Below are 26,541 nucleotides of genomic sequence, written 5' to 3' on the forward strand. Positions count from 1 at the left end.
CTTTTCTTTCACACTCAGGCCACGTGCTTTGCACACACGAGGCCTCCTGATGAACCAAGAACACACAGTTGAACGAGGTGGGGTAGTGGCGGTGGTGGTGGTGGTGGTGGGAGAGTCTGACCTAAAACTCATTATGTTAGAAAGGTGAGATTTTAGGCCATGGTGCCTGAGATTTTAGAGTTTCTAGACACTGTGTTTTGTTTTCTTTTCTTTCTTTTTTTTTTTTTTTTTTGCACTTTTCTGAAGCTGGAAACAGGGAGAGACAGTCAGACAGACTCCCGCATGCGCCCGACCGGGATCCACCCGGCACGCCCACCAGGGGGCGATGCTCTGCCCAGCAGGGGGCGATGCTCTGCCCATCCTGGGCGTCGCCATGTTGCGACCCTCCTGGGCGTCGCCATGTTGCGACCAGAGCCACTCTAGCGCCTGGGGCAGAGGCCACAGAGCCATCCCCAGCGCCTGGGCCATCTTTGCTCCAATGGAGCCTTGGCTGCGGGAGGGGAAGAGAGAGACAGAGAGGAAGGCGCGGCGGAGGGGTGGAGAAGCAAATGGGCGCTTCTCCTATGTGCCCTGGCCGGGAATCGAACCCGGGTCCTCCGCACGCTAGGCCGACGCTCTACCGCTGAGCCAACCGGCCAGGGCTGTTTTCTTTTCTTTTTAACAGTTGGGATTTTAGAAATGCTAAGTCACACTAGTTAGGACTCAGTTGTGTCCGACGGCATTTTCAAAGGAAAAGTGACAAACCTCTGGTCAATTACCAGCTGCCCCAACCAACTTTTCATCTCAGTCAGCAAGGCCACAGGGCCCGATCCTATTAGCTCAGTGGAAAAGTGCCACGAACAGGCCTCCTCTCCCATCCCTCTTTCCTTCTTCTACATCTTTGCGACAGAGAAGCTGGGGACACAGTGACGGAACCCTTTTGCCTAGTGTGTCTGGAGGGAGGTGTCCCTTTGGGCTGTTTCCCCCCTCCCCCGAGGGGTGGCTTTCAGGGGACAGAATGGTCACCTGCCCAAGAGCAGAGCGCTGGTGAGCCCAGCTGGGTAACGGCCACTCCAGGAGAGCGGCCGCGATCATCCGTCCAAGGGGAACAGGAGACCATTTCCTACTCCACAAACGCAAGGCCCAAAGGACCTCCCAAGTGGCTCTCCTGCAAATTTTCCACAGAAAACGTTGGCTCCTGAGGCAGCCCCTCACGAGAGTTAGGGCTCCTCACGCGGCTCGGCGGGAGGCCTGGGGCTCCTTCTCGCTCAGTGACCTCAAGCCTGAGAAAGACCGGGAGGCCGTCCAGTGAACCGGGCACCACGCCCGTTGTCTCACACAGCTGTGAGAGGGCCAGGCCGCCCCGCACGGCCCAGCTCCGCGAGGCGGCTTTATGTCATGATGGCGGCCTGCCTACCGGGAGTGGGGACGTTATTGGGAACACATAATATTTTTCCTTCCGGGCGTCTTACCTCTTGGATCAGAGAGCCGAGGTAGAGGGCGGTGAGGGGTGTCTGCTCGGCCGGCTTCATGACAATAGTGTTCCCACAGCACAGGGCAGGCGCCAACTTCCACACAAGCATCAGCAGAGGGAAGTTCCACTGCAACGGGGCACAGGGGAACTTTGGGGACCTGGAGGCACCCAGCTCCCCTGTCCCAGATGCCCCAAAAATACCTCCGTGGAGGATGCTTGCATTGCACGGTCTAGATGTGGGGTATAAGGGGTAACGTAGGAGTTGGCAACAATCGCAACTGTCTTCCAGCCTGGTGCTTGCTAAATGCATTCTGGGGAATGCTAACAGTTATCCTCCGTGAAGGGGGTTCCCCTGTATGGGGGCTACCTCCTCTCCTCTGAGGTGCACGAAGCCATCGGCAGGTTAAAGGCTCTGACAAGTCCCGCAGGAGTGAGACCCGCCTCTCCTCGACTCAGACGCCCTGAGAGGCTGTTGTTGTTGTTGGTTTTTTATCTGCTTACAGAATACATACTGATCCCCCAGCGAACTGGGGCTTGGTAAAAATTCATCTTGAGAAATGCTTCTCTTTGTCCTTTTTCAACGAGAGAGGCAAGGATACCCAGATCACTGTGCAATAAGCCCAGCGAAAGCTACCGCCGTGGGGCGCTCACTGTGTGCCAGGCGCTGTCTTAGGCATGCCACAAAACTCACCTCACCTGATCCCTTCGTACCAGCACGAGGTGGTCATGTTATCTCTGAGCGACCCGGCACCATGCCAGGCTGCATGCTCACTGCCCAGTGGATTAAGTCCTGGACCCTCGGCAGCCAAAGCCCACCGCAGGCTGGGCCCACTCCGCCTGTCCCACGGCCCACGCTCTCCGTCACCTTCTCCGCCCTCTGAGCTGCAGTCCCGCCTGCCGCCCTGTGGCTGACGCAGCCCAGGCTCCTCCCAGAGCTCTGTTCAGGCCACCGCTTCCCTCGGAAAACCCTTCGTCCTGTTGCGTGTTCTTTCTTATCCTTCAAGGCCCATGTAGGACACCACAGCCCGAGGGGGTGTTGGCCAGGCCAAGCCCCCCCTGTTTGGAATCCGTGGTGCCTCTGCTGCCCTCCTGGGGCTGCCGTTCGAGAGCAGGACAGGGCAGGCCTCAAGCATTCATCTCCACACCACAGAGCAAATACTCCACGGACGCGGGTGAGAACGAATCCAAACACACAGGAGATTGGAAATCAGCTCCAAGGGCCCCGAGGGAGTGTGTGGGGGGGCGCGGCGTCTACTTACAGGAGTTATGGCACCGCACACACCTATGGGCTCATGCCTGGTGAAGCACACCACGTTGTCATCTGTGCGGGGGTGGGGGGTGGGGGGTGGGGGGAGACGGACACACACAGAGTGGAAGACACGTTAATCGAGAGGTGGGATTTTTTTTTTTTTTTGTATTTTTCTGAAGCTGGAAACGGGGAGAGACAGTCAGACTCCCACATGCGCCCGACCGGGATCCACCCGGCACGCCCACCAGGGGGCGACGCTCTGCCCACCAGGGGGCGATGCTCTGCCCCTCCAGGGCTTCGCTTTGTCGCGACCAGAGCCACTCTAGCGCCTGGGGCAGAGGCCAAGGAGCCATCCTCAGCGCCCGGGCCATCTTTGCTCCAATGGAGCCTCGGCTGCGGGAGGGGAAGAGAGAGACAGAGAGGAAGGAGAGGGGGAGGGGTGGAGAAGCAGATGGGCGCTTCTCCTGTGTGCCCTGGCCAGGAATCGAACCCGGGACTTCCACACGCCAGGCCGACGCTCGACCACTGAGCCAACCGGCCAAGGCCTCGAGAGGCGGGATTTTAAGTAGTAACAAGGCAAGAAACGAACCCAGACGCCCCATGAAAGTGTCAGCTTTATATCTTGTCAGTGACTCAATTTCAGAAGCAGAACAGTTTAGAGGAAGGATGGGCACAGGCCGTTTCTTGTTGGGGACTTGGGGGGAACGGCTAGAGGCACTGCGCTGGGGCAACCAGAAGGAAGGGAGAGACGAGCCCCCCCAAACATCCCCTCGGAGGCTGAGCGCCCCAGGCCAGCTCACCTGTGGGGATGGTTTTGCCTTGGATTTTGTCAGCCCATCCTGCAAAGTATCTGAGGGTTTTGATACAGCCCTCCAGGTCGATGAAGAAGGCGTGAAGGAACGGCTTCCCCGTGTCCATCGTTTCCAGTGTCTGAAATGACAAAACATCGGTGTTGGACGCTGTTTCCTTTGTGCTGGTCAGGCTGTGAAGGACCAGGGGGCAGGCAGAGGGCAGAGCACACGGTCTCAGAACATGGATTGCCACACCTCCCAGTCGTAGGTGTCCCTGAGAAAGCACGACCCTACATTAAAAAAAAAAAAAAAAATGTGGCCCTGGCCGGTTGGCTCAGTGGTAGAGCGTCGGCCTGGCGTGCGGAGGTCCCGGGCTCGATTCCCGGCCAGGGCACACAGGAGAGGCGCCCGTCTGCTTCTCCACCCTTCCCCCTCTCCTTCCTCTCTATCTCTCTCCTCCCCTCCCACAGCCAAGGCTCCATTGGAGCAAAGATGGCCTGGGCGCTGGGGATGGCTCCTTGGCCTCTGCCCCAGGTGCTAGAGTGGCTCTGGTCACAGCGGAGGGACGCCCCGGAAGGGCAGAGCATCGCCCCCTGGTGGGCACAGCGTCGCCCCATGGTGGGCGTGCCAGGTGGATCCCGGTCGGGCGCATGCGGGAGTCTGTCTGACTGTCTCTCCCCGTTTCCAGCTTCAGAAAAATACAAAAAAAAAAAAATGCTTATTGTATTGAAGGGGGGTGAGGGGTGGAGACAGGAACATTGATCTGCTCCTGGCTGTGCCCTGACCAGGGATTGAACCAGAAACCTCTGCCCTTCAGGACTGATGCTCGAATCAACCAAGCTATTCGGCCAGGGAGCAAGACCCTGCATTTGAAATAAGACCTGTTAGGATGCTCTTATTCCAAAACACCGAACGCTGAGGTGGGGCTGGCTGGAGCAAAGGACGTGTCCCTGTAAAAGGACTGTGGTGGATGCAAGGCTCATGGGGGATGCCTCGCTGAGAAGGAGGACACTTTAGTCTTTTGTCTTTTATCTGAAGACAGTGGCGTCAGCTGGGTGACCGGGCTACGTGGGCGTGTGCGTCCCTGGGATGCTCTCGGACGGTCTGCGGGGGAGAGGGCTAGCTTTCTCCAACAGAAGAGAAAGGGAGGACAGCAGGCCAGAGCACGGTGGAAAGAGTGACTGAGGGAGCCCAGAAGGGCTGTGCTACCAGCTCAGAGACGCAATGCTCCCTCCCTGGGCTGCAAGGCCGGATGCATGGTGGAAGGGTGCGGACACGCCCTTGGCCACCAGGGAGGGTGGTGGCGATCCCCCCCCCCCCCCGCACGAGCGAGCATGCTGCTCCTCAATGGCGAGGATTCTTTTCTATTTCCAGCCCGCCTTTCAGAGGGCCCCTCTGTCCTTCAGACAAGCGGCCCCAGTGGAGCCCAGTGCTGAAACAGCCTGCCATCTGTCCCTGCAGGAAGTGGCCACCAGGACACATAGCCCAGGGCAGGATTCTTGCATCAGAGTTGCGGCAGCGAGATGGTGATTTGCAAAGGAAGAGAGAGAGGCCCCCTCTGTGGGCGCCCACGGATGCCTCCTTTCTGAGCTCGAGGGCCCTGTCTTCCCTGCTGGGTGCAGACACCGAGGCTGACAGACCCCAAGGTCAGCCAGTGGGTTGGCGGCACGGTTGGCACTTAACTTGGGGTATCTAATGTCCAGCCAGCACAGTGACTGTTCTGTATCCAGAAAGATCGGAAGGACGGCCCTGTGAGAAGCTGGCTCCCCTGACTTCAGTCTCCTCTAACCTAGGCTGTTGGCCTGACCTGTGGTGGTGCAGTGGATAAAGCGTCGACCTGGAAATGCTGAGGTCGCCGGTTCGAAACCCTGGGCTTGCCTGGTCAAGGCACATATGGGAGTTGATGCTTCCAGCTCCTCCCCCACTTCTCTCTCTGTCTCTCCTCTCTCTCTCTGTCTCTCCCTCTCCTCTCTAAAAAATGAGTAAAAAATAAAATAAATTAACCTAGGCTGTTACTTGGCCAGCGAGGGCAAGTCCTGGAATCACTCTCTGTCTCAGTTTCCTCATCTGTAAACGGAGACTCATCATAGCGATAGTACCTACTTCAGAGGGCGAGTTGGAGGGCTGGAGGAGTTAATATCCATAAAGTGCTGACAACGTGTCTGCCCACAGCACGCGCCCTGTGCACTGTGCAGATGGTCACAGCCATAACCACACTCATTCTGCCTTTTGGGACCCAACAGGTGCTCAGCAGTCCTTACCTGGGGACCCTGAGGACACAGGACTCTGAGTTCATGGAGATGACAAGGTGGACTGGAGTAGAAAGGTGTCCCGTCCCCTGCAGGTGCTGCTCAGGCACCAAGTCAGGCCAAGGAGACACCCCCGCACACTGGCCCTTCGGCTCCTATTCATTTTATGTTCCAAGTTGGAACTTTTCTTTTCTCCCGGGGGACACCCAATGTTGCAAATCATGCCACAAGTCCTCCAAGGCTGGACTACTCCAGACAGCATCTGCCTGTCTGTCAGCGGGACTAGGAGTTTATTCGTGGCCCTTTTTGGGGACTCAAAAAGGAGAGGAAGGCAAGACACGGCGGCCTCGCATCATGGGCAACAGTTGGGCATCTCTGGCTGTGTGACCTTGGGCAGGTGACCTAACCTTTCTGGGCCTCAGCATCCTCACCTCTGAAAAGAAGACAGTAAAGACTATAGGCAAAGTGCTTCCAACCAGCCACGAAGAGCCCTCGACAAGCCCGGGTTTTGGAAACATGCCTCATTATTCACCTGGGCATGGCTGCTGGCCTCAGCGACAGTGTGAATTTGCTGGGCCGGTTTTGTGGAATCGCTCCAAGCAAAACCGAGTCAGAGTAGGTTTAGACAGGAATATCTTTAAGAAAATAAAAAAATTAAAAAAAGGGGGGGGGCGGTTTTCTCAGGTGAGTAGACAGGACAGAACCCAAGAAATCCAGTCTGAGCTACCATGGATGGATGGAGACTTTTAAACGGTTTCTGTGGCTGGACTGTGAGGAAATCCCAGCCGCTCCTAAGTAGATTTGCTTTCACATTTGAGGAGGCAAGGATGCCTTCTGCAAAATTATTATCGTCACACTCAGATGCTAAAGAGTAAAGGAAAAGTCCCGGGGGAACCTATTCTTCAACTCCAAGTTGCCAAGGCTTCAAAAGTGGCGTCCATGAGGAAGACCCTTATTTGGGGGCTCCCAAAATGAGCACAAAGAAGCCAGCTCCTGGCTTCCTGCCCTCACTCAGTAAGGGAGAGAAAGTGGGGCTGCTAGGACCCCCACATCTGATTCCAAACATCAAACACAGCAGTAAACACCAAGCTCCGTCTAAACCACTGAGCCCCCGGGAGGACGTGACAGAAGGGGGCGCTGGGCTGTCTGAAAAGGCAGGAAAAACAGACCAAGGTGGGCAAGTGAGGGGTGCTTTCCTACAAGGTGGTCCAAGGTTTATACACCACATAGGCCAGTCATGGTATGGTCCCTTCCGTGATGCAGCAAAGAGCTGAGTCCTTTCCCGTGGGCATCGAGGTCCTGCTCCGTCCGCGGCCCCAACACGGTCCTGCCGGACCGGACCGTGTGGCGGGCTGAGGGGGAAGGCAGCCTTGCAGCCCATGCTCCCAAAGACGACCCTGACACTTGAAGACGGGACGGGGAGGGGTGGCCAGGGCACATCCTCTTCCCCTTTGCTAGGACGGGTCCACTCTCACAGCATTGCAGATGGATGAGCTCATGCAGGGTGAAGACAGAGATGTTTTTGAAAAAGCCAGTTTGGCAGCCCAGACGCCAAGGCTGGCGTCCACTGCGGGAAGAAACCGGAGGCTCCCGGGAGAGAAGCGCCGGCTCTAGGAGAGAAGGAGCCACCCGCCCATGGTGTTGGGGCAAACGCACCATGGGGAAGAAGGAAGGAAGGAAGGAAGGAAGGAGGGAGGGAGGAAGGGAGGGAGGGAGGGAGGGAGGAAGGGAGGGAGGGAGGAAGGAATAAAAGAAGGAAGGAAGGGAGGGAGGGAGGGAGGGAGGGAGGAAGGAAGAAAAGAAGGAAGGAAGGAAGGAAGGAAGGAAGGAAGGAAGGAAGGAAGGAAGGAAGGAAGGAAGGAAGAGAGGGAGGGAGGGAGGGAGGGAGGGAGGGAGGGAGGGAGGGAGGGAGGAAGGAAGGAAGGAAGGGAAGGAAGGAAGGAAGGAAGGAAAGGAAGGAAGGAAGGAAGGAAAGAAGGAAGGAAGGGGAGGAAGGAAGGAAGGAAGAAAGGAAGGAAGGAAGGAAGGAAGGAAGGAAGGAAGGAAGGGGAAGGGAAGGAAGGAAGGGGAAGGGAAGGAAGGAAGGGGAGCTCAGGTCTCCCTGTGCAGATGTGTTCTCGCAGCAATGTGCCCGAGAGTAGAATCCGAGATGGGAGTTCCTCCACTTTCTGTCCCCAAAACACAGAGCTAGTAACGAGAGAGTCCTTTCAGTGGCCTGGCTGACACTGCTCTTCATGAGCGTGTATACCTTACAGGTCATTCCTGACATCAGAGCGAGAAAGGAAAAGAATCATTTTCCTAAATCCAGAGGTTCAGAAAGAGATTTCTCCTTTCCCAACCTGCTCCTCAAGGTTTGGAGCAAGTTCACAGGAAGTCTGAGCAGCACAGGGTTTCCTGGGCAGGTGGCAAAGGACCTCGAGGCACAAGGTGCCCCCAAGATTCCCTCTGGTCACTTGCCGTAAGACCAAAAGAAGGTCTGAGGATCCCATTAACGAAGGCACTGACCAATTACAAATACCTTCACAGTGCCACTGCATGGGAACAGCCCAGCCTCATGGAGTGAGCTGAGTCAATATCCCCACTTCACAGCAGGGACACTAAGGTCCCTAGAAATTACTGGTCAGGAGGGTATGTAGCTGGGGTTCGAACCTGGCTCTTCAGGTAGTGTTACTATGGAGACTGCTATTATGAGTAACAGCTATCATCTATTTAGTGCTTGCCACATGCCAGGGGCTCTGCTAAGGATTTTAAGCGAATCATTCTTCCAACACTTCCATTATCATTATTAGTGACGTTTTCCGTGAAGAAACATATGCTCAGAGAGGTCAAGTGACCTGCCCAGAGTCACACAGCTGGTCGATGGCAGAGCTGGGATTTGAACCCAGGTCTTTCGTACTCTGAGGTCTGTTATAACCGAGCTTCTTTGCCCTCACCATCATGGCACACAGGCCCTCCACGGCCCCATTCAGGAGTGATGCCGAGACTTTTTTTTTTTTTTCGAGACTTTTTTTTTTAGGTCATGTAGGGATAATTTTTATGTTATGTGGTTTTACAGCATGTATTTTTTATAAATATTGAGAAAATAATACGACAGCAGCACATTACACCGCTGATTCCAAGGATATTGTCACTTGGGATGAGATTAAATTTACATTTAAAAGGGAGTTCATGTAAAAAAAAAAAAAAAAAGTGAAGTTCACAAATGTACAAGGTGGGACCCGTCCATCAGCTATCTGGTGTATATATATCTCACGTCTGGGAACCAATAAAGAGGCTGAACTTTCTCCAGGCAACTACGGGGTCAAGCAGCTGAGCAGCAGGGGGTGGACGTCTGACTTCCAAAGGAAAAAAGGTCAAGTTCAGGGCCCTGGACACCTGCCGACCGCAGAGCACAAAACCTCAAAGGACCGAACAGACACACGGTCACACAAAACCAGCACCCTCGGTCTTTTCTTCCACCTAGCCAGCGCCCCCCCCCGCCCACTCCAACCGGGGACAGAACCCTCATTGAGGCCGGCTTGTCCTCACACGCGTCCCTCGCGCGCAGGTACTCACGGCCAGGACAGTGCGGTCCCTCTCCACGAGGTCGGCCAGCTGGTGCAGCAGCCGGCCCCGGCTCAGGGCGTCCAGCCGGCGCCACGGGGAGCCCCTCTGGAAGGCGGCTTGTGCGGCCTCCACGGCCTTGTCCACGTCAGCCTGAGCGGCCAAGACAAAAGAGAGCGTGTCACCTTGGCTTGCGACCGCGCTCTGGGGGAGCTACAGAGAACAGCAGAAGCGGAAGGACACGGTAGCTGGCAGCGGCTGGGGCTTCCAAGTGGCTCTTTGCTTCTGCACATCTTCAGTTTTTTTGCAAGATTTCTACCATGGCCAAGTATGAACTTTCCTTCTGATTATAAAAGCTTTTTAAAATATTTTGAGGCCCTGGCCAGTTGGCTCAGTGGTGGAGCATCGGCCCAGCGTGTGGAAGTCTCGGGTTTGATTCCCGGCCAGGGCACACAGGAGAAATACCCATCTGCTTCTCCACCCCTCCCCCTCTTCTTCCTCTCTGTCTCTCTCTTCCCCTCCCGCAGCCAAGGCTCCACTGGAGCAAAGTTGGCCCCAGGTGCTGAGGATGGCTCCATGGCCTCTGCCTCAGGTGCTAAGAAGAGCTCAGTTGCTGAGCAAAAGCCCAGATGGGCAGAGCATCGCCCCCTGGCGGGCTTGCTGGGTGGATATCTGTCGGGGCACATGCAGGAGTCTGTCTCTCTGCCTCCCCTCCTTTCATTGAATAAAAAAATAATAATAATAAAATAGGTTATAAAACCTCCAGTCTTAATAAAGTGTTTTTCTTGGTGGCCCAAGTTGGAAAAGATTTTCCACTTGCTAGCTCTGTTTGGACACATGCTTCCCGGGCTCGCCAACAAGATGGAGCGTGGCTGTTTGGGCATTCTGTTCCAGCTAAGGCCTGTGGTCCAACAGGGAGAATGGGCATCAGCGCCTCTCTGGATCTCAGACCCAACCACCTCCATCGGGAAAGTCCGCCGATGGGGAGAATTGGGAGCGTTTCTCTCAGCCTCATGGACCCACTGGGGCAGACCTGTCACCCCATTTCATAGACAAGGAACTGGACCTTCTGGGCCCTGAGAGAAGAACTGCAATAGAACCTTCTACTAAAAAGGAGAGAAACGAGAGGTATTTAAAGTAATGTCACTCAGTTCTCATTTTCAGGAAAGTGGGGTTTGAGGCTCCGGTTGCCGGTGGGCACTGGCTCATCCTCAGGGTCCCTCTCAGCCTTCTGGGGGGGGTGCATCTGTGGTGGACCACTGACGCTGTCAAAGGGGGCACGCCACCGAGACTCTGAGTCTCCCAAGTGGGGCTTGGAGGTGAGTGGAAGCTTTGTCAAGGGAGTTAGGTATCAGGACTGTGAATTGCTTATTGCAGGCTCTGGGGGTGGGGGTGGGGGAAGGCAGGACCTCTCCAGCTGCAGGGGACAGACCACCTCTGTCTCCAGGTGTGTGGAGCAGTCACCGAGACAGAGGAAGAAGCAAAGCCCAGGACAGGGGTCTCATTCTTCTCCCTGACACCTGTGTGCTGCACAACAGGGGGTTTCCCACTGGGGATCCTGCTCAGCATCACGTCCCCCCCCACACCCTTCCCCCACCCTCACAATAGCACACGAGCTCCTGGATCCTAGCATCTTTGCAAACAGAGCTTTGCACGGGGCGCTGCATGTCGGAAGGTCTGTACCGGTGGGACCACTGGGGAATTCAGTGCATACCAATCGCAAAGCTACAGCTGCTGGCATCGAATTCAGGCCCACATTACACGTGTGCCCTTCACCCTATCCATGTGCGACATCACCAGTACGCTTGTTAAGGACGGGAGGTGGGAACTCTAGTGGTGGAGAAGAGGTTTCCATCTCCTTCTCTCCATAGGAAAGCTTCCCCTTCAACCTCTTCCCCCAGGGGCACTTATATTCAAAAGATGCAAGATCCTCTATGGCTTTGAAATGTATCAGGGAAACATTCAGATGTCCCCTTAGCTTTATATATCTGTGCTACATTATGACATATACCCATATGTGTTATATAGCAATATATATATATATATATATATACACACACACATATATATATATATAGAGAGAGAGAGCTTATAATAAGCTTTTTATAATATATTATACGATCATTCAAGTTTCTGGTAGGAAAAATATCTGGCTGTTACATGACTTTATCAGCCCTGCGTGACTTGGTTAGCAAGTCTTTTCCTTTCAAGGTATTTTTTTTTTTTACGTGTCTCCTGCCAGAACGTTGCATTTGGTGAAACACACTAAGCGGAAATGCTTTCTGGAAAGATTCCATTCTTGCCTCCAGGTTCTCATAATTGATAAAAACCTTCCCTTGAGCCACGTGAAGAGGACAGCTGAGGTCATCCTCATAGACGAGGAGGCATCCATCCATCAAAGGAGAGTGACTTCATGCAGCCCGCCGGCCCTAATTGATCCCACTGTGGGCCGTGCGTCTGAGACAGGGCCCGCTTGGGTCCTACCTGCGCGGGGGAGGGGCCGTGCTGGCTCCCAGCGGAGCTGGCCCACCTACCGACCCGTAAGTGAATGACTTGGGGCGGGGTGGCCGGCGAGGGGCGGGGTGAGCACCTACCTTGTCTCCTTCTTCCACTTCACATATCTGTTCCAGCGTGGAAGGGTTGTACGTGGCAAACTTCTTTCCGCTCTTGGACTCGTGCCATCCGTTGTTGATGAACATCTGACCGAGAAAGGAAGTGGTAATGCATGAGGCCCAAATCAAAATCGGACGACTCTAGGATGCTGAGGACCTTAGGCAACGGACGTTTCGTCCTTCCCCACTGCCTGCCCACCCTCCCGCCGTTTTACAGAGGGGACCAGAGGGGAGACGGGGTCGCGGACCCGACCAAGGGCACGCGCAGGAGTTAGCGTTTGAGCATCTTGACTTTTCACCCATGTTCGGAGAATTCCTTTATATCATCATAAAGCAAAATAAAATAAAATGAAAATTCAGATTTTTAAATTAAAAAAAAAATTTTTTTTTTTTTTTTTGAGCAATAGCCTGGATGCACAGAGGAATAGCTGAGTTATACAGTTTAATAAGAATGTAGGGGCCCTGGCCGGTTGGCTCAGCGGTAGAGCGTTGGCCTGGCATACGGGGGACCGGGGTTCGATTCCCGGCCAGGGCACATAGGAGAAGCGCCCATTTGCTTCTCCACCCCACCCCCCTCCTTCCTCTCTGTCTCTCTCTTCCCCTCCCGCAGCCAAGGCTCCATTGGAGCAAAGATGGCCCAGGCGCTGGGGATGGCTCCTTGGCCTCTGCCCCAGGCGCTGGAGTGGCTCTGGTCGTGGCAGAGCGACGCCCGGGAGGGGCAGAGCATCGCCCCCTGGTGGGCAGAGCGTCGCCCCTGGTGGGCGTGCCAGGTAGATCCCGGTCGGGGGCATGCAGGAGTCTGTCTGACTGTCTCTCCCCGTTTCCAGCTTCAGAAAAATACAAAAAAGAAAAAAGAAAAAAAAGAATGTAGGTTAAATTCTATACTCTCATTGGGTTTGGGGGAAGATTAAATAGGCTCATATACATTAAGTGCCAGGCACTGTGCCTGCCCCCGAAGGGCATGTACGTCAGCAGAGCACTCCCTTCTTTCTTCCTCCTGCTGCAACCCACCCCACCCCAGCTCAACTGCCAACGATCTCACCATAACCCTTTAGTCTTTATGAATGCCCACTACCACCCCTCCCCCTCCATCCTCATAGAACAAACAAACAAACAAACAAAAAACCTGTCTATTTTCAACGTTGGGCTTAATAAAGCCAGTGTTGGACTACAAAGATAAATATCAGGGTTAGGAAGTATTCTGGTTGTATTAACAGATGTAGCAAATAAACATTTATATGCAGAATCCAAGCGTGAACCCACAAAAATCACTGAGCTTAGAGCCCAAGTGATCGAGAACAAAGCCAAGAATAAGACAGTTAAAAATAAAAAGACGTTATGAGCAAACGCAAAAGGACTCACAAAGCCCAGGCACTGCCCTGGCTGGGTAGCTTAGATGCTTAAGAGCAGGGGTCCCCAAACTATGGCCCGCGGGCCACATGCGGCCCCCTGAGGCCATTTATCCGGCCCCCACCGCACTTCTGGAAGGGGCACCTCTTTCATTGGTGGTCAGCGAGAGGAGCATAGTTCCCATTGAAATATTGGTCAGTTTGTTGATTTAAATTTACTTGTTCTTTATTTTAAACATTGTATTTGTTCCGTTTTGTTTTTTTACTTTAAAATAAGATATGTGCAGTGTGCATAGGAATTTGTTCATAGTTTTTTTTCTAGTCCGGCCCTCCAACGGTCTGAGAGACAGTGAACTGGCCCCCTGTGTAAAAAGTTTGGGGACCCCTGCTTAAGAGTATTGTCCTGATACGCCAAGGTTGCGGGTTCAATCCCACGCCCCCCCCCCCCGTCCCGTCAGGGCACATGGAAGAATCAACCAATGAATGCATAGATGGGTGGAACAGCAAATTGAGGTTTCCCTCTCTCTAAAATCAATCAATAACCTCCTTCCCTCGATAAAAAAAAAGCCCATGCACTGAAATGTGTGTACTATGTACTCTACAGTTCCTGTAAGTTCCAACTGCCTTAAGAAACCACATTAAAAGAGAGGGTTTTTGAAAGAGAGCCAGGAACAGAGGTGACAGACAGTACACAACCTACCAGACAGCATGAGGACCCAGCTACCTAGGGAGAGACCGATAATCTCTGGCTGTGGCGGCTTGGGACAGCCTTGTCACCATAGTTCGTCACTGCATCAGAAAGACCCCAGTCGTGGACATGGCTCAGGCCCTCAAGAAGCATTTCCAACAAATAAAATGCTGTCGGTAATTTCTAAGGACAGACCTCGCTGATTCGATTCCATTCTCTAGCTCTATGCTTATCTCAGCCTCTCCGTGAGCTGTTTAAAGCAGTGTTTTACAACCGATGGTCTGCAGACAGAGGCTGGCCCACTAGAAATTTCGTGCCAGTCTACAAAAGAGTTAACCCCCCTGATGTCGTATGAAGATGATAGACCTGATGACCTCAGCTGAATTCGCTTACGCTCAGGGTGATTTCTGCCTTAACGGTCCCCCAAACAATTCCTGCGTTTCACCGATCTCCAAGTGTATCTACAGGTTAGAAGCTACTGGTTTGAAAGAAGCATCGTGTCATGGCTTCTAAGAGCTAATCTCAATTCTTGTGAATTTTATTCAGTTGGATTACTTGACTCCCTAGTGAGGACAGATGAAAGGGGAACCGTCTCATCCTGCATGTGGCTTGGTTCTGTCCTCTGTCCCAGGCTCTGCTGTAGAAAAACAAAAAACCCAAGTTCCCCAGGGGAAGGAAGCTCATTCTGAGAAGCCACTGGTGGAGACCATTGTTCATAACTCTCCCCCAGAAGCAGGGATATCTGAGTCCGTCGGTGGGGACGAGGACCAAAGGCCAGCTCCGGCGGGCCCGGTGGGCAGAACCCCTCCCGTTTTCCCCCCATACCCCTGCCCCACGCCAGTGCGTGGAACCCAGAGAAAAGCGTCCCTGGCCCGTGGGATGTGCCCATCTGACTTCTGGAAGCTCAGTGCCTTCAACGTGAGGCCAGGCCCCCAGGGAAGCCCGCGGACAAGGCCGGGCTACAATTACAGGTTTCTTCTTCCAGCTGAAACCAAATCCAACCGTGGTGACTTTTGCCATCCAGCGAGCCATCATCCCTCAGTAACAGTGAGAAATTAATAAGCGGAGGGGAGTGAAGTTAGCCTGGGGAGGGGAGGGGAGGGGAGGGAGGGCGGGCAGGAAGAGAGAGAGGCCCATTTGTTGGAAGATGAAATTTCGTGGGTTCGATAATAGCGACTGTCAGTGAAAACTGCTGATTCTGGGCCCTTCCTGGTATCAGTTCCAAAGAGGAGAGGGTGGGGGTTCGGTGGAAAACGAGAAGGTGGTAGACGAGAATATAAATAAAGGGGGGAGGGAAATGGATTGCAACGATCGGATGTCTCTTATACTTCATCTCCAAGCAAGTTCCTCCAAAAAAAAAAAAAAAAAAGACCCGGTCGTTTATGACATTGATCCATAGCCCTTTCTAACCAGCGACTTAGAAAAAGAAAAATGCAGATGGCTCAACTCTAACCATATTCACCCCCCCCCATCATAATGTCTCTAATTTAGCAAAAAAAAAAAAAAAAAAAAAAAATTTTTTTCTTTTTAGACGACACTAGTAAGTCATTTTGTAAATGGTTTCCACTGTGGCTTTTCCCCTCTGCCAAAAAGAAAACAAAAACACAAACAGAGAAAGGATCAGCGAGTGTGGCCAGACCAGTCAGGCTGTGCTGTTCGGAAACCCCGCGTCCTCAATAACAGGTCTGGAAAAAAGATGTTCGTTCTCCGGGACTCGCGCAGGGGTCTGAAACGAACCTTGTGGAAGCAGATAAGATTAAGTTCTTATGGAAGTAGGTAAGATTAAGCTACACGGAGCCGTAGACGAAATCCCAGTATTCATGAAGGGAGACAGCCACCGTGTTATGTGGACTGAGCCGGGGAGCCCCAGCTGTGTGCTAGGGAGATGGGGAGACCCCCTAGGGCGGAAGCAAAGATGGCAGCCACCCCGGGCAGTTCTGAGGGTGCCATTGCAGGAGCGTCCATTGGACTCTGGCTCAACTCCTGAAGGACTGTGTTTTCAGAAAAGGAGGCTGGAGTGCATTTCATTCTTCATAAAAGCAATCATAAAAACTGGGGCTTTAATGAACCAGAAACATCTTAACCAGAGTCTCTGCTACTAGCTAGAAATTTTATAAGGAGAGGAAGGGGGCCCCCTTAAAGTGAATGGTGTTGCTATTTTCTGAGACCTGTGTGTATGTGTGTGTGTGTGGGTGCTGGAGGGATGCTCCCCTCACCAGAATCACATAGCAAGCCCAACAGTTAAAAACATGTAAGAACCCATGTAGGCCACTTCGACCAGGTCGCCCTTCGGGAAATTGGGCTGACTCCGGGGAAGGGAAACCCTCAAGGCCTGGGTTCAGACCCACCCTCTCTGGTGTGTCCGCCATTAGCAAGAAGCACCACGAAGCAGATTTGAAAAATAACGGCCCGTGGCCGGTTCACACACCCCTCCGCTCCTCTCTCTTGGGCCCTGTTGGCTGTCCCTCCGGCTCCTCACACACCGCTCGCCTGGCTGCCCACCCCCAGTCACACTGCCCAGGCTGCGCCCAGGCGGGCTGGGGGGAGGCCTTGGCAGCGCCCTCCCCCCCGAAAGACAGAGCAGGCAGAGAGGCCTCGCCCTGCACAGGAAAGGAGGGTGCGAGGCCTGTGTGGTCAGGCTGGTGTCGCCAGCACGGCTTGGGGTCCCCCTCAGGATCCCGGCTCTCCCTTCTCCTTCTTCTCAGCCTTAACCGCACACCCAGTCCCCATCCACGGAGAAGAGGAGGAGCCGAACAAGATGGAGAACTGAGGCCCCCTGCGAGTCTGCCGAGACCCTCCTTCTTCCAGGCTGTACATTAGGACTTGGAGAGAAAGAAAGAGATAAACTTCCCCCTAGGTGCCCGCGTCACTCCTGTAGGACCCTCAAAGGCGAAAAGAGCCACAGGACGATGGTTGATGTAATTTCCGGTATCTCTATCATGAAAAACAAACAAACAAACAAACAAAAAACCCAACTCTATAAAAAACAAAACACCATCTCTACTCACTACCAACCAACAGGCAAGCACCCACAACAATCTGGGGTTGGAATTTTTGCTCTGAAGCTGATAACTGCGAAGGAAACTCCATTAAAAATAAGCCCCAGCACTTAGGGGGGAAAGTGTCTCCCTTGATTACAGGGCCCTCTGAAAACAGTTAATTTCAAATGTCATGTGATCAGAGGCCCAGCCGGCACGAAGTGCCAAGAGACCAAAATCTGAAGGCCACACTTGGTGGCCTGCGACTTTCTCAGCCTGATTAAAACTATTCGAGAGGCATAATTGCTACTTTTTGAAAGCAAAATTGATGCGGGGTAGAATTTTCTCCCGGCAGCGTCAGCTGGAGTTGGGGGGGGGGGTTTACAGATAAAATGCAAACATAAAAGGCGACAGGGCTGGGGGACGTGAAGCCCACAGCACTCTCTTCGTCTACGCCCCCCTGTAGAGCCCCGCACCCCGGCCCCTGCTCAGGGCCTCCAAACAGCCTCAGGGACTCGCTCCAGGTCGCTGGCCTCCCGGCCCCTGCGCAGCCCAGCTGCAGGTCTCCCCAGCTCCCTTTCTGTCCCTGGCAGATGATCTCAACGCTGTGCAGACACTCCAGCCTCCAGCGCAAAGGGTTGGACAGCCCGGCGACTTCCCACCCCCCTCACTCGACTGGGCGGCCAGGTACAAGCGAAGCGCAGAGGCTGCCCAAAGTTTCTCCCTTCGCTCCCCGTGGCATGTTTCCGGAAGAGCCCTAGCCCCCAGACCCTCTTTTCTTCACGATTCCCGGCCCGCTCTGACCCTCTGGAAGGCCAACCCATTTATTTAGGCAAAGCGGGCCCTGCCGCGGCACGTCGGGGCCGCGAGGGGCTGCGGCTGGCACCGCGCGGGCCCTTTGCAGCCTCCTCCCTTGCTCGGCTGTGAGGCTGAAAGCGCTGTGCGTCACCGAGAGCCCGTTCCGGGGGTATAGGGATCGCCGAGTGCCCCTCGGGGTGCGTGGTGGGCGCGCACGGAATGCAGGCTTCCGCCTGGGAAACCCTGAGCCCGACGCGGCTTGGGAGGGCCCGGCACAGGCGGCGCGGCTCAGGTCCCGAGAGCCGGGCGAACTCAGCCGAGAGCACGCCGCCCGCAGCGCCCGACACCCTCGGAGCAGAGCAGCGGGAGCTCCCAGACCTCTCTGGCCCCTCGTCCGGTCGTCCCGGGGCCGGGCAGTCCGGTGCGCAGCCAGGCTGCCGTCGGGTGGAACGGGGGCCAGCTCACCTTGGTGAACTTGACCTCCAGGTTGCGGATGGGGCGCGGCAGGGCAGGCGGCTTCTTGTCGGGTTGCCCGTTTTCCACGGGCCCGTTGGTGGTGGCCATGGCTCTTCCGCGCTCTCCGGCCCGAGGCGCCCAAGTCTGCCCCGGCCGGTTCCGTCCTCGGCGGTGCGCAGCCTGCTCGGAGGGTGACATCTCCGAGCTGTTTTATGGAGAGCCCCACGCCTCCTGCCCGAGGGGCCCGTCTAATTGGCTGCAGGACGAGAAGAAGGCAGGGCCTGCGGGAGGGGAGGGGGCTGGCCCGCCTTACCCCACTCCGCCCGCTGCCCCTGCGGGAGCCGGGAGCCGGGTCACTGCGCTGCGCACTCCCCCGCCCTGACGGCTGCCCCTGGAGGCTCTGTCCCTGGCGCAACCCGGTCCCGAAAGTCCCAGGGCGCCCAGGCAAGCTGGCCGCAGCGCCCACCAGCTCCCCGAGGTCGGGAGAGTTCGCCCGCGGCACCTGTCGCCCCTGCCCGCCGCCACTCTGCGGACTCGCCCAACTCGGCTCGGCTGGCCGTGCTTTAGCAACGCGCGCCCGCGTGTCAAGAGGCCTGCTCCACGTCCCAGGGCCGCGCGCCCCGTGGGGCGTCCCCCGAGTCGTTGCCTACGTGCCTCGACCTAGAGTCCGGCTGCCGGGTCCCGGCTAGCCACACAGACGCTCTCTGCGCCCCAGTCGGCCCGAGCTGGGTCAGCCTCCCGGCTGGCCAGGGATACCACCTCCACCCTGGGACTTCATGCGCAAAGGGGCAAAAGGCAAGGGGAAGTGCCTGGCCCTTCCGCCGCGGCGCTCTGGAGGCCCAGCTGCTGGGCTTCCGACCTTCAGAGGATCACAGTGCCCTCCGGTTCTGGGATCCTGGGATGTGATTCTTTTGATTATTAAAATGCACGAATTAAACCGCAATTAAAAACAACAACAATGAGAAAAGGCAAAGCACACGAAATCTTGGAAGTTTGTAAGAGTGGAAGTCCATACATTCCCAGGGAACTGAGGCACAAGGGGCCCCAGTAGGTTTGCCCTTTTCAGAAATGCTCCACCAACTGCAGGGACTTGCCCCAGGTCCTGTCTGAGACATGTAGGTGGCTTCTCATGCATGCTGTCCCTGAGGTTTCTGGAACAATAGTATGGAGCATGAACTTGGGGACAAAATCAGTGATGGAATCCCCAGATGGGCTCAGCCCATCAGCTAATATTCTTCTGTGAGTACTCTCGAGTGACTGGGGTACTCCTTCCGGTCTGAGGCTCCTCCTGTTGGTTTTGGGGGGCTCTGTGTCCATCTCTGTCTGCTCTCTCCTTCCCCACTGTAGTGTCACTGGGTGTCCTGGATATCAGACCACCTGTCGTGTGGGGGTGAAAGGTTCCTGTGCTGTTAAAGGGTGACAATGCACAGCTGAGGCACGGAAAGGGGGCACCCAGTGTCTGGAATGGGTTAGGGTTGATGGACACCAGGGAGTCTCTCCAAGGATGCTGATGAGTCCGAGAGCCGTGCTGACTCTTTCCTAAGCTGCTCCTGCCAGGTCCTGGGCTGGCTGTGCTGCCTGGCTGGCTGGCCCCAGGGTCCCCACTCAGCTGTCCCAGAAACATGGGGTGGCTGCCGGGGTACACCAAACACCTCAAGGCCGCAACTAGAGAAGCTGTCTCTCCCATTCCAAGAGTTTCTTCTGGATTCTGAATGGTGGAACTTAGGTCATTTGAGCCAGAGCTTTAAAAAAAAGAAATCAGAAAACGTGCAGAGGAAACCGTGTTAATGAAATAACTTCTGAGTGGGTGGGTGGGGACCGTCGGGACCAGGGCTTGGAGCTCTGTGTCCTTAGAGGAAGAGTGGAGCCTGTTTGCTAGGAAGTGGGGGACAGCCTCCTGCCACTTGTGGACTGTGAAGTCGGGAATGCCGGTTGCTTCCAGTCACACCCCGACACCACCATGACCCGCGGTGCCTGGCCTGGGGGAACTGTGGCAATAACGCCGGCTGTGTCACCCGCAGCTCCCCGCTGAGGACACCCCTATCCGTGATGCTGGGAGCCCAGGGTGGGAGCGAGGTGCTCAGCCGGACACAGCAGGCGGCTCTCGGAGAGCAGGTCAGGAAGATGGGCCTGGCTCCAGGCTTGTCAAGACCAGCAGGCTACCTCTGCTCCCCCCATCTTGCCACCAGTGGGAGGGATGCAAGGAGACGGTCTTCCCATCTTCCAGGTGAGTAAGCAGAGGCATGTGGCTGCCTGTCCCAGACATTACCACCTGCAGAGGAACCTAGGCCGTGTGGGGGTAGGTGACACAGGGCCTGGAGGGGGGGGCGTCTCTGACCTTCTCCTCTCACCGTGGCGAGCAGCTGGGTCCTGCAGCCCCGTGTCGGTCACTGCGGCACACAGCGAAGGTGGTGCAGGCACACGGTGATGGTGGCATCTCTCAGAGCTGTGTCGAACGTAGGAATCAAACCCGGAGGTCCCGGCCTCAGAGGTGGAGACCACAGGGGAGAAGGAGGAACCATCTGTTTGAATGGCAGGGGGACCGTCAGAGGTCCAGCTTCTTCCGGCTGCCTCCCTGACCTGGATTCCAGCGGCAAGCTCGTGGGTTGGACCATTCATCACACTGAGCTCGTGTGTTCCCCTTTTCTGTGAGATGATCTCCTTCCTGCTTTATGGCATTTGGGGCAGCTCAAGCTAGAAAAGGGTGCGCAGCGATTTATAAACTGTAAAGTGCTGTGCACGTGCTGGTTCCTTACTTTCCAATTCTTCCTGGAGACTGATGTCCTCAGTCCCGCGTGCTTTTTATCCAGGACGTCAGCAAGTTCCCCTGAATCCCCTCTGGCTCATGGGAGCGTCCCTGGTCCACAGTCACTCTGCTGGCCCCGGTCAGCTGGCTTAGCAGTAGAGCCGTTGGCCCGGTGTGTGGAAGTCCTGGGTTTGATTCCTGGTCAGGGCACACAGGAGAAGCACCCATCTGCTTCTCCACCCTTCCCTCTCTCTTTTCTCTTTATCTCTCTCTTCCCCTCCCACAGTCAAGGATCCATTGGAGCAAAAGTTGGCCCGGGTGCTGAGGATGGCTCCATGGCCTCCACCTAAGGTGCTAGAATGGCTCTGGATGCAACAGAGCGACGCCCCAGATGGGCAGAGCATCGCCCCCTGGTGGGCATGCTGGGTGGATCCCTGTCGGGCATATGCAGGAGTCTGTCTCTCTGCCTCCCCTCCTCTCACTTCAGAAAAATACAAAAACAAACAAACAAACAAACAAACAAAAAGTCAGTCACTCTGCTGTGGCTTGATGCTTGGCTTTTACCCTCATCAAAGCATCTGAGTCCGGGACATTTCACGTGGGGGGGCTGGTGTATTTGATGAACACTCAGTACAAATAAGCATGAAGGTAAAATTCAAGGTAGATACGCCCCCTCCCGCCCCAAAAGCTCACCCTAATTCCATTTTTTAAATAAGGCAGGGGGTGTTGAGGTCTGTCACAAACGTAATAAATAATGATGATGACCACCACGGAGCCTTGTTTTGTTTTCTGTTGTAAGTAAGCCTGGTTACTTGAGCTTTGTTGGGGGTGCCTCACCTCACCTAGCACCTATGAGTCAAGGCCAGGCTCGGGGACCTGGTTGTGTGGAGCCCTTTCGTGGAGAGGCAGGCTCCTCAGGTGAAGGTGATTCTAGGGAGTAGGGGAGTGGTGTAGCCTTTTGGGACCGGTGACCTCACCTCAGTTTTCTTGGCTCTAAAATGGGCAGACAGGTGCCTCTGAAGTGGGGGAAGACCGACGTCACTGGGTGCACCTGCCTGCTGGTATCAGGGAACTGGACTCCACGTTTCATATGAATCATTCCATGTCACCGAAACTTGACATGAGTAGAGTGTGACTTGCCTTTCGTGTGCACGAGAAATGAAGGTCCATCTAGCGTTCTCTATGCGACGCCCTCCATCTGTCCTCGGGGACATGCATACCAGTGGTCCTTCTGTACATTTTTTGGTGAGTGGTAACCCCCGCAGAGGCAGGGGCACCGAGGTCTGATGAAGATGACCGCATCAAAGAGGGTGAGCCGCAGCCTGGTGTCAGTCGGCTGCGTTCTCTCCGGCCCTGCTGGCCATCTCTGGCGGGATCTCTCTCATGCTATGTTGGTCTGAGGTCAATCAGAGCAGAACTAAGTATATAAAAGCAAAGAGGAGACGTCCAAATATCCGCCTGATGGTTTTTGACTGCCGGAACTTAACCAGTGGTCCACCTGCCACCAGTCCTCTGGTGACTAATAGTTGTGACAAGGCCAGCAGAGGGCATGCCCCTGGTTAGGAAGAGACAGCTGGTTGACCACCCCCATTCTCCTTTTCTTTCTTGCCTGTGGAGCCCTGTATCATTCCGGGTGGCAACGGGCTTTGATAGACCTGTTTCCCAGCCTCTCTTGCACATAGGGGTGGTTAATGAGATTTAAAGCTGAGTTTTTGGTTTGGGCTTCCAAAGAAGCTCTTTATACAGGGCTGAGTCAGCTGAGAGGTGTTTCTTCCTTCCTGCTCCCTGGAACATAGGTGTGAGGGCTGGGACTCCAGCAGCTGTGATGTGACCACAATGCAATTCCGAGCATGGGAGTTGTCTGATAAAGAAGGTGGAACAGGCACCTAGGAAGAGCCTACATCCCTGATGAGCCTGGAACTAGGCATTCTGCATGGGAATTTCTCCCTTGGGGTTCTTTCATTTGGGCAGAGGGAATGCCCCTCTCTCATTTAGGCCTCCTCTTTGCACTTTCTCATGTACTTACCTGAACCTAATCTCAAATGATACAGCTTCATTTAAACTCTGTTCGTCACCATGATTAGGAACACAAAGTTATAAACTCAGGTGGAATAATCATGTCATTTTTGTATAGAAAAAGCGAATTAAAAAACAAAGACAAGCCTGACCTGTGATGGCGCAGCGGAGAAGGCGTTGACCTGGAATGCCGAGGTTGCAGGTTCGAAACCCTGGGCTTGCCCAGTCAAGGCATATATGAGAAGCAAGTAATGAACAACTAGGAGTTGATACTTCTTTCCCGCCCCCCCCCCGTCAAATCAATAAAATAAAATCTTTAAAAACATTTAAAAAAGTTTTAGAACAAGACAAAAGTTAACCCCAGGGTGGAATAAATGAAGCTAGCTCATTGAGGCATCCATCCACAGCTTTGGATGGTAAAGTCCAATCCAGGGAAGAAAATTATTTTGGGACAAAGTCCCTCCTGGGGATGGGCAGGTGGCCCATCATCCTAGGGTGCCCGTGGTTTTAGCTGCCGGGACTGCATCTACCAGCCTACTGAGGAAGGTTACCAGCACTCAGAGAGGACGTTACCGCGCAGGCCCCCGGGCCCCCACAGTCGGGAGCTGCATGACCGAGGAAGCACTTAATCCAGGCAGCAAGGAGTCGGACTTTCAATTTCAAAGTCCACAACACTGAGCAGGCCATACTTCTTAATGCCATCACCGGGCTTTGCTCGGTGACATGGGAAGTCATTTGCAAACTTTCCAACCAGCCTTCTTCAACATTCAGGGATGTGGAGCTTTAAATTAAATTTGAGTGATTTGAGGGTTTGAGCTCCATTTATTCCGGACACAATGCACTTCCTGGTTAGAGGGAAAGCCATTTAAGGGGCTTATGAAAGGGTTCCAGAAGATTCTTGGACACAAAGTGGCTCTCTCACTGAACCGTCATGCGGAGTGAATCCTAAGTGAATCAGAAACATACATATTAAATTTCCCTTGAAATCCCACATGGGTATAAAAGATGTTGGGAAAGGGGACTGAGTAAGATAGAGATTGCCAAGCCCGAAATGTTTGGAAAAAAAAAAAATTGAGTGTGTTCGCTTAAGCGAATCACTCCTGCGCTCTGCAGTGACAAGATCTCCCTTCTGCCTTTCAACCCCGGACTCCTCATAAAGGAGCATCAATTCTCAGAGAAGCTCCCCTTGGGATTTTGCGTGATGATCGAAGCCTGGGGTGGATAGAGGGTGAAGAACTAAAGACATTGTTAAAATCTGTTTTGTCTTGAGATAGCCTGGGGGTCCTTTTGTACATAGTTGTGCCTCTGATGTTGAAGTTGCCCCAGTAGCATTCTTGAGGGTCCCCTGTAATCGTGAAATCTCTATAAAGCACTACATGTCTTATCATATGCTTAGGCATAACAGATGGAAAGCCTAGTGATGTCTATTTTCATCTAATTTTTTTTGACCTGGCATTATGGTGATTCCAAAACAATGACCGCCCCCCCGCACCCCCCAACCACCACCACAAGGAGAGAGATTAATTAGTGGTCTACATAGCATTTTCATATTTATTAATAGAATGTTGTTCATTTTGAGCATAGTTGCAAGCATTGAGTTTGTATGATATTACACATTCTTTCTATATTATATTACCTATATTTTATTATAGGTTATCATCAAACAGAGTTTATCAGTTTCTTTCTATATTATATTATCTATGTTTTATTATAGGTTATCATCAAACTGAGTTCATCAGTTTAAACACAATGGATTGGCTCAGGTGTCTTTCTCGCCAGGAAGAGTAAAGAAGCATAACTATTAGGAAAAAAACACAGAACTATAGATGTTACCTGGGCGTAAAGGTGTATCTTATAAACCCCACCGACACCTCAGTTGTTAGGAATTCCAGGCCCCCTTTTATGCCAGGAAGGATCACCCGTTGCACCTGCTTACAACGTCCCCCGTGATTCTGTTGCACTTCCCCAGTAGGCCACTAGGTGTCACAAGACCAAGTTGAATGGGAAATGGCCACTGAAGTTCGTTTTGCTGGGACAAACAGGAAATTCCCCAATTAGAATAAGTGGTGTTGCACAAGCTTCCTCATATTAGAATCCTCCCAACTTCAAGTGTGTCATAGACACGGTGCTAGGACTGGTTATTAGCGCCCCAGGCTAGCCCACAAAAGCTCACTAGCTTCTGCATGAGCCCCAAATGGGTTCCTACTTAGGGACCAAACACGAGAGTGGGGTGACTTCCCCACCCAGGGAACACATAGGGTGTGGCACCTGAGTTTCTCCAGCCTCCACCTCCTCTTCTGAAAATTGGGAGTAAAGGTTTCTGCCCATCACGGGAAAGGGGGGGGGGGTTGTGATTAGAAACAGGAGAGCAGGTGTAACACGCCAAGCACACATACGAGAAAACAGACAGGACAACGACATTGCTGTCATTTTCTCCTGTTTCATGAGCCATGCGTGTGTCAGGGCTGGTTCTTCTCAGCCTTGGTCGTCCAGGCTGCAAGGTTTCCTTCCCTGGCTGACTCTCAGGCATTATTAGTCGGGCACCTGCAGCACTGGGCAGAGAAAAATCTCCCCTCCTCATTAGGGCTGTGATCGATTAGTCATGTCTGCTATGGGCAGGCCTGCAGGTCAGCCCTAGGAACCAGCCTTCTCACTCACACTATCTTGTGCACTGGAATCACCTGGGCTCTTTCTTGTTAACTCGCAGATTTGTTAATTCACGGGTCTGAAGTGGGGCTCAGGGTTCTATACTTCTAACAAGCTACTAACACGCCTCCCAGTGTTCTCCCTAGCTTTCCATCATTAGTACCTCCTGGGAGCATTTAGGAAATGCAAGCTCTCAGACCCTGCCCTAGACCAATGAGACAGACCGACCTATTGACCAGGAGTTTTATATGAACATCAAAAAAAAAAAAAATGAGACCACTGCCCGACTTTGGCCTCTGATTGGCTAATAATATCTAGCCTCTCATGAAAGGCGCCCTTGTCCTCCCAACCTTGTCCGATGGCTGCATGAGTTCTTCTGGTCTTTATTTTCAGAGTGGAGCTGACCTCATGGTTCATCGTGAGTCCAGGGACAGTCCTGAACCTGTCCCAGCCAGGAGCCATCTGCACACGCTCTTCTGAGCCTCCTTACTGCTCTCCCCAAGGGAATGGCTTTGCAGAATTTTAATCAATACAGTTGTACAAGCTCAAAGCCCAGATATACCTGGGCACCACTGTGAAGAAGAGGCACATTTTTCATTACTTGGGATAGAAATGGCTTCTGTTCTGGTCTTGAATTCCAGGGTGTGAGGAAAGCAGGTTGAATTGGATGGGCTAGAGACTCAAGGAAGGTAAGGGGGGACCTGAGGCTGCTTTGTGGTTGAGGCCCTGTACCCATCTTCCCAGGCCAAGAGGCCTCCCCACCTGCCAGGAGAGCAAAACTGGGTGTGTGCCCAGAGTGGTTGAAGTAGTGACATCAGAGGGGCCAGTGTGGACAGTGGACAAAGGAAGCAGGCAAGGAGAGGCCGGAGCAAGGAGGTGGCACCAAGCCCCAGGCTAGAGTGGTGAGGGAAGGTCAGGGCAGGTGACCCACACGGGGGCTGCCCTGACTCAGGCTGAGTGGTTGGAG

At 53.8% G+C, this 26,541-nt stretch overlaps 1 protein-coding gene across 1 annotated transcript in view; it reads right to left on the minus strand.

The window, feature by feature from the left end:
- The window catches only part of ALDH1A3 (aldehyde dehydrogenase 1 family member A3), a 40,039-nt gene extending 21,695 nt beyond the window's left edge, over positions 1-18,344 (minus strand). The window contains exons 1-6 of the mRNA XM_066238958.1: positions 18,176-18,344; positions 11,880-11,984; positions 9,298-9,438; positions 3,503-3,632; positions 2,713-2,774; positions 1,452-1,580 (exon numbers count right to left, since the gene is read on the minus strand). Of these exons, the coding sequence (XP_066095055.1) occupies positions 1,452-1,580; positions 2,713-2,774; positions 3,503-3,632; positions 9,298-9,438; positions 11,880-11,984; positions 18,176-18,274 (666 nt within the window). The 5' untranslated portion in view covers positions 18,275-18,344. The remainder of the gene's footprint in view (positions 1-1,451; positions 1,581-2,712; positions 2,775-3,502; positions 3,633-9,297; positions 9,439-11,879; positions 11,985-18,175) is intronic.
- Positions 18,345-26,541: the final 8,197 nt, after the last annotated feature.

This window comes from Saccopteryx bilineata, chromosome 7, assembly GCF_036850765.1.
Source record: "Saccopteryx bilineata isolate mSacBil1 chromosome 7, mSacBil1_pri_phased_curated, whole genome shotgun sequence".
NCBI classification, from domain to species: Eukaryota; Metazoa; Chordata; class Mammalia; order Chiroptera; family Emballonuridae; genus Saccopteryx; species Saccopteryx bilineata.